Source organism: Eucyclogobius newberryi, unplaced genomic scaffold, assembly GCF_026437365.1.
Source record: "Eucyclogobius newberryi isolate DKJ021-1_F unplaced genomic scaffold, fEucNew1.0.hap1 SCAF_20, whole genome shotgun sequence".
NCBI lineage: Eukaryota > Metazoa > Chordata > Actinopteri > Gobiiformes > Gobiidae > Eucyclogobius > Eucyclogobius newberryi.
The window spans coordinates 1,635,579-1,643,078 of record NW_027315835.1 but is presented as its reverse complement, the minus strand read 5'-3'; the positions used below and the strand labels follow the sequence as shown (position 1 = coordinate 1,643,078).

The following is a 7,500-nucleotide window of genomic DNA, read 5'->3' as shown; positions in this document are numbered from 1 at the left end:
AAGAACAAATGAAACAATAAAACATTAAGAGCAAACACAAAGTTTGACAAACTGAGCGTCACGTGACAAATATTGACAGTAAATATGGTAAGAATTGCTCCTCCATGTTTTTAAAGTCTATTTCCCCTCGACAGTCTCATTCTGATCATCTGGCGCTGTGCTGTCTGTGAGTGTCCTCCAGGGGGCGTGTCCTCCAGGGCGCTGTGTCCTCCAGGGGCGCTGTGTCCTCCAGGGGGCGTGTCCTCCAGGGGGCGTGTCCTCCAGGGGGCGTGTCCTCCTCCAGGGGGCGTGGCCTCGGTGGGTTATTGCTCTGATGCACGCTCTGTGACGTGACTGTTCTGATGCAGAGTCGAGATCGTTATGGATAAAACTTGAGCAGATTCTTTCTCGTTGTAATTCATCAATTGAACAATGACTTCATGACATCACAGTCTTAACAACACGGTTGCTTGGCAACAGTTTTACTTTTTGCAAAACTGGGTTAAAATTCTCACCTGTGAATCTTCATGATGTTTGGCTCCTGCTGAGTCCAGTCTGCAGTGGTAAACGGGCCAATCACATGCATTTAGGGCCCGCGGGAACCAATCACAGAGCAGCATGGAGGCGTGTGCGTCTGATCATGTGACATTCTGTGAAATCAAACTTAAAATCCTGATTTAAACGAGGAATCTATTCAATAATTCACTTCTGTTCAGACGCGGTCCTCACAAACCAGCTCAAAGGACACACATGTCCCACCGGGACGTCAGGCCCCGCCTCCAAACCCTATTGGCTCAGTGTTTATTACATCATGACATGTTTGTGTTTGTTGTTCTGTTGCAGACCTGAAGGGGGCAGTGTGGGCCTGGCTCAGAGGTGGAAGCGCTGGTCTCTGGGCGACGGGCTGAATGCAGACTTCACATCGCTCTTCTACTCAGGCCTGAACCACTCCTCAGGCAGCCTCGACAGGTGAAGCACCTGACACACTGGGCCAATCACAGGCCTCGACAGGTGAAGCACCTGACACACTGGGCCAATCACAGGCCTCGACAGGTGAAGCACCTGACACACTGGGCCAATCACAGGCCTCGACAGGTGAAGCACCTGACACACTGGGCCAATCACAGGCCTCGACAGGTGAAGCACCTGACACACTGGGCCAATCACAGGCCTCGACAGGTGAAGCACCTGACACACTGGACCAATCACAGGCCTCGACAGGTGACACCTGACACACTGGACCAATCACAGGCCTCGACAGGTGAAGCACCTGACACACTGGACCAATCACAGGCCTCGACAGGTGACACCTGACACACTGGACCAATCACAGGCCTCGACAGGTGACACCTGACACACTGGACCAATCACAGGCCTCGACAGGTGAAGCACCTGACACACTGGGCCAATCACAGGCCTCGACAGGTGAAGCACCTGACACACTGGGCCAATCACAGGCCTCGACAGGTGAAGCACCTGACACACTGGGCCAATCACAGGCCTCGACAGGTGAAGCACCTGACACACTGGGCCAATCACAGGCCTCGACAGGTGAAGCACCTGACACACTGGACCAATCACAGGCCTCGACAGGTGACACCTGACACACTGGACCAATCACAGGCCTCGACAGGTGACACCTGACACACTGGACCAATCACAGGCCTCGACAGGTGACACCTGACACACTGGACCAATCACAGGCCTCGACAGGTGACACCTGACACACTGGACCAATCACAGGCCTCAGTTTAGAAAAGGTCCACGCTGTCAGAGCTGTTGCTGGCTCCGCCCCCTCATTTCAGACGCTGTTTTACTTTTGAAAAACACAATGTGACACTTGAACTCTTTGTGCTTGACCCGTGTCTACATTTCTCTGACCGCAGTGAGCGCAGCGACGTGGGCGGGAATATGTGACTCAGACACAGGACAATCCAGGATCAGTCTCATGTCACGACTGATGTTCAGTTCCATCGACGCAGAGGTTCATAACGATGTCCTGCACGTGACGTGTGTCCAGACAAACACATGGACACTCTGTAAAAGCAGAAAACCTTGAACAGTCGTGTGGACTCGGTTCAGTAATATTAATATCATAGTGTCATCATGTCATACTCCAGATAGACCTGGTTTAGTCCTGGTTTAGACCTGGTTTAGACCTGGTTTAGACCTGGTTTAGTCCTGGTTTAGTCCTGGTTTAGTCCTGGTTTAGTCCTGGTTTAGACCTGGTTTAGTCCTGGTTTAGTCCTGGTTTAGTCCTGGTTTAGTCCTGGTTTAGTCCTGGTTTAGACCTGGTTTAGACCTGGTTTAGTCCTGGTTTAGTCCTGGTTTAGTCCTGGTTTAGTCCTGGTTTAGACCTGGTTTAGACCTGGTTTAGTCCTGGTTTAGACCTGGTTTAGTCCTGGTTTAGACCTGGTTTAGACCTGGTTTAGTCCTGGTTTAGTCCTGGTTTAGACCTGGTTTAGACCTGGTTTAGTCCTGGTTTAGTCCTGGTTTAGTCCTGGTTTAGACCTGGTTTTGGTCCTGGTTTAGTCCTGCTTTAGTCCTGGTTTAGTCCTGGTTTAGTCCTGGTTTAGTCCTGGTTTAGTCCTGGTTTAGACCTGGTTTAGACTGGTTTATACCTGGTTTAGTCCTGGTTTAGTCCTGGTTTAGTCCTGGTTTAGACCTGGTTTAGACCTGGTTTAGTCCTGGTTTAGTCCTGGTTTAGTCCTGGTTTAGACCTGGTTTAGTCCTGGTTTAGACCTGGTTTAGTCCTGGTTTAGACCTGGTTTAGACCTGGTTTAGTCCTGGTTTAGTCCTGGTTTAGACCTGGTTTAGACCTGGTTTAGTCCTGGTTTAGACCTGGTTTAGTCCTGGTTTAGACCTGGTTTTGGTCCTGGTTTAGTCCTGCTTTAGTCCTGGTTTAGACCTGGTTTAGTCCTGGTTTAGACTGGTTTAGACCTGGTTTAGTCCTGGTTTAGTCCTGGTTTAGTCCTGGTTTAGACCTGGTTTAGTCCTGGTTTAGTCCTGGTTTAGACCTGGTTTAGACTGGTTTATACCTGGTTTAGTCCTGGTTTAGTCCTGGTTTAGACCTGGTTTAGACCTGATTTAGTCCTGGTTTAGACCTGGTTTAGTCCTGGTTTAGTCCTGGTTTAGACCTGGTTTAGTCCTGGTTTAGTCCTGGTTTAGACCTGGTTTAGACTGGTTTATACCTGGTTTAGTCCTGGTTTAGTCCTGGTTTAGACCTGGTTTAGTCCTGGTTTAGTCCTGGTTTAGACCTGGTTTAGTCCTGGTTTAGTCCTGGTTTAGACCTGGTTTAGTCCTGGTTTAGTCCTGGTTTAGACCTGGTTTAGACCTGGTTTAGTCCTGGTTTAGACCTGATTTAGTCCTGGTTTAGACCTGGTTTAGACCTGGTTTAGTCCTGGTTTAGTCCTGGTTTAGTCCTGGTTTAGTCCTGGTTTAGACCTGGTTTTGGTCCTGGTTTAGTCCTGCTTTAGTCCTGGTTTAGACCTGGTTTAGTCCTGGTTTAGTCCTGGTTTAGTCCTGGTTTAGTCCTGGTTTAGTCCTGGTTTAGACCTGGTTTAGACCTGGTTTAGTCTTGGTTTAGTCATGGTTTAGACCTGGTTTAGACCTGGTTTAGTCCTGGTTTAGTCCTGGTTTAGTCCTGGTTTAGACCTGGTTTAGTCCTGGTTTAGACCTGGTTTATTCCTGGTTTAGACCTGGTTTAGACCTGGTTTAGTCCTGGTTTAGGCCTGGTTTAGTCCTGGTTTAGACCTGGTTTAGACTGGTTTAGACCTGGTTTAGACCTGGTTTAGACCTGGTTTAGACCTGGTTTAGTCCTGGTTTAGACCTGGTTTAGTCCTGGTTTAGACCTGGTTTGGACCTGGTTTAGTCCTGGTTTAGTCCTGGTTTAGACCTGGTTTAGACCTGGTTTAGACCTGGTTTAGTCCTGGTTTAGACTTGTTTAGACCTGGTTTAGTCCTGGTTTAGTCCTGGTTTAGACCTGGTTTAGTCCTGGTTTAGTCCTGGTTTAGACCTGGTTTAGTCCTGGTTTAGTCCTGGTTTAGACCTGGTTTAGACCTCGTTTAGTCCTGGTTTAGACCTGGTTTAGTCCTGGTTTAGACCTGGTTTAGACCTGGTTTAGTCCTGGTTTAGTCCTGGTTTAGACCTGGTTTAGTCCTGGTTTAGACCTGGTTTAGACCTGGTTTAGTCCTGGTTTAGTCCTGGTTTAGTCCTGGTTTAGACCTGGTTTAGTCCTGGTTTAGTCCTGGTTTAGACCTGGTTTATACCTGGTTTAGTCCTGATTTAGTCCTGGTTTAGACCTGGTTTAGTCCTGGTTTAGTCCTGGTTTAGACCTGGTTTAGACTGGTTTAGACCTGGTTTAGTCCTGGTTTAGTCCTGGTTTAGTCCTGGTTTAGCCCTGGATTAGTCCTGGTTTAGTCCTGGTTTAGACCTGGTTTAGTCCTGGTTTAGTCCTGGTTTAGTCCTGGTTTAGACCTGGTTTAGTCCTGGTTTAGTCCTGGTTTAGCCCTGGATTAGTCCTGGTTTAGTCCTGGTTTAGACCTGGTTTACTCCTGGTTTAGTCCTGGTTTAGTCCTGGTTTAGTCCTGGTTTAGACCTGGTTTAGTCCTGGTTTAGACCTGGTTTAGTCCTGGTTTAGACCTGGTTTAGACTTGGTTTAGTCCTGGTTTAGACCTGGTTTAGTCCTGGTTTAGACCTGGTTTAGTCCTGGTTTAGACCTGGTTTAGACTTGGTTTAGTCCTGGTTTAGTCCTGGTTTAGACCTAGTTTAGTCCTGGTTTAGACCTGGTTTAGACCTGGTTTAGACTTGGTTTAGTCCTGGTTTAGTCCTGGTTTAGACCTGGTTTAGTCCTGGTTTAGTCCTGGTTTAGACCTGGTTTAGTCCTGGTTTAGACCTGGTTTAGTCCTGGTTTAGACTTGGTTTAGTCCTGGTTTAGTCCTGGTTTAGACCTGGTTTAGTCCTGGTTTAGACCTGGTTTAGACTTGGTTTAGTCCTGGTTTAGTCCTGGTTTAGACCTGGTTTAGACCTGGTTTAGACTTGGTTTAGACCTGGTTTAGACTTGGTTTAGTCCTGGTTTAGTCCTGGTTTAGACCTGGTTTAGTCCTGGTTTAGTCCTGGTTTAGACCTGGTTTAGTCCTGGTTTAGACCTGGTTTAGTCCTGGTTTAGTCCTGGTTTAGACCTGGTTTAGACCTGGTTTAGACCTGGTTTAGTCCTGGTTTAGACCTGGTTTAGACCTGGTTTCGTCCTAGTTTAGTCCTGGTTTAGACCTGGTTTAGTCCTGGTTTAGTCCTGGTTTAGTCCTGGTTTAGTCCTGGTTTAGTCCTGGTTTAGTCCTGGTTTAGACCTGGTTTAGTCCTGGTTTAGTCCTGGTTTAGTCCTGGTTTGGTCCTGGTTTGGTCCTGGTTTAGTCCTGGTTTAGTCCTGGTTTAGTCCTTGTTTAGACCTGGTTTAGTCCTGGTTTAGTCCTGGTTTAGACCTGGTTTAGACCTGGTTTAGACCTGGTTTAGTCCTGGTTTAGTCCTGGTTTGGTCCTGGTTTAGTCCTGGTTTAGTCCTGGTTTAGTCCTGGTTTAGACCTGGTTTAGTCCTGGTTTAGTCCTGGTTTAGTCCTGGTTTAGACCTGGTTTAGTCCTGGTTTAGTCCTGGTTTAGTCCTGGTTTGGTCCTGGTTTAGTCCTGGTTTAGTCCTGGTTTAGTCCTGGTTTAGTCCTGGTTTAGTCCTGGTTTAGACCTGGTTTAGACCTGGTTTAGTCCTGGTTTAGTCCTGGTTTGGTCCTGGTTTAGTCCTGGTTTAGTCCTGGTTTAGTCCTGGTTTAGTCCTGGTTTAGACCTGGTTTAGTCCTGGTTTAGACCTGGTTTAGACCTGGTTTAGTCCTGGTTTAGTCCTGGTTTAGTCCTGGTTTAGACCTGGTTTAGTCCTGGTTTAGTCCTGGTTTAGTCCTGGTTTGGTCCTGGTTTAGTCCTGGTTTAGTCCTGGTTTAGTCCTGGTTTAGTCCTGGTTTAGACCTGGTTTAGTCCTGGTTTAGTCCTGGTTTAGACCTGGTTTAGTCCTGGTTTAGACCTGGTTTAGACCTGGTTTAGACCTGGTTTAGTCCTGGTTTAGTCCTGGTTTAGTCCTGGTTTGGTCCTGGTTTAGTCCTGGTTTAGTCCTGGTTTAGACCTGGTTTAGTCCTGGTTTAGTCCTGGTTTAGTCCTGGTTTAGTCCTGGTTTGGTCCTGGTTTAGTCCTGGTTTAGTCCTGGTTTAGTCCTGGTTTAGACCTGGTTTAGACCTGGTTTAGTCCTGGTTTAGTCCTGGTTTGGTCCTGGTTTAGTCCTGGTTTAGTCCTGGTTTAGTCCTGGTTTAGACCTGGTTTAGTCCTGGTTTAGTCCTGGTTTAGTCCTGGTTTAGTCCTGGTTTAGACCTGGTTTAGTCCTGGTTTAGTCCTGGTTTGGTCCTGGTTTAGTCCTGGTTTAGTCCTGGTTTAGTCCTGGTTTAGACCTGGTTTAGTCCTGGTTTAGTCCTGGTTTAGACCTGGTTTAGACCTGGTTTAGTCCTGGTTTAGTCCTGGTTTGGTCCTGGTTTAGTCCTGGTTTAGTCCTGGTTTAGTCCTGGTTTAGACCTGGTTTAGTCCTGGTTTAGTCCTGGTTTAGACCTGGTTTAGACCTGGTTTAGACCTGGTTTAGTCCTGGTTTGGTCCTGGTTTAGTCCTGGTTTAGTCCTGGTTTAGTCCTGGTTTAGACCTGGTTTAGTCCTGGTTTAGTCCTGGTTTAGTCCTGGTTTAGTCCTGGTTTAGACCTGGTTTAGTCCTGGTTTAGTCCTGGTTTAGACCTGGTTTAGACCTGGTTTAGACCTGGTTTAGTCCTGGTTTAGTCCTGGTTTAGTCCTGGTTTAGACCTGGTTTAGTCCTGTTTTAGTCCTGGTTTAGTCCTGGTTTGGTCCTGGTTTAGTCCTGGTTTAGTCCTGGTTTAGTCCTGGTTTAGTCCTGGTTTAGACCTGGTTTAGTCCTGGTTTAGTCCTGGTTTAGACCTGGTTTAGTCCTGGTTTAGACCTGGTTTAGACCTGGTTTAGACCTGGTTTAGTCCTGGTTTAGTCCTGGTTTAGTCCTGGTTTGGGCCTGGTTTAGTCCTGGTTTAGTCCTGGTTTAGACCTGGTTTAGTCCTGGTTTAGTCCTGGTTTAGTCCTGGTTTAGTCCTGGTTTGGTCCTGGTTTAGTCCTGGTTTAGTCCTGGTTTAGTCCTGGTTTAGACCTGGTTTAGTCCTGGTTTAGTCCTGGTTTAGACCTGGTTTAGACCTGGTTTAGACCTGGTTTAGTCCTGGTTTAGTCCTGGTTTGGTCCTGGTTTGGTCCTGGTTTAGTCCTGGTTTAGTCCTGGTTTAGACCTGGTTTAGTCCTGGTTTAGTCCTGGTTTAGTCCTGGTTTAGACCTGGTTTAGTCCTGGTTTAGTCCTGGTTTAGTCCTGGTTTGGTCCTGGTTTAGTCCTGGTTTAGTCCTGGTTTAGTCCTGGTTTAGACCTGGTTTAGTCCTGGTTTAGTCCTGGTTTAG

At 47.4% G+C, this 7,500-nt stretch overlaps 1 protein-coding gene across 1 annotated transcript in view; it reads left to right on the top strand.

Moving 5' to 3' along the window:
- Positions 1 to 7,500, top strand: part of ankfn1a (ankyrin repeat and fibronectin type III domain containing 1a) — a 132,957-nt gene that overhangs the window by 5,914 nt on the left and 119,543 nt on the right. The window contains exon 2 of the mRNA XM_072456791.1: positions 823 to 948. Within this exon, the coding sequence (XP_072312892.1) occupies positions 823 to 948 (126 nt within the window). The remainder of the gene's footprint in view (positions 1 to 822; positions 949 to 7,500) is intronic.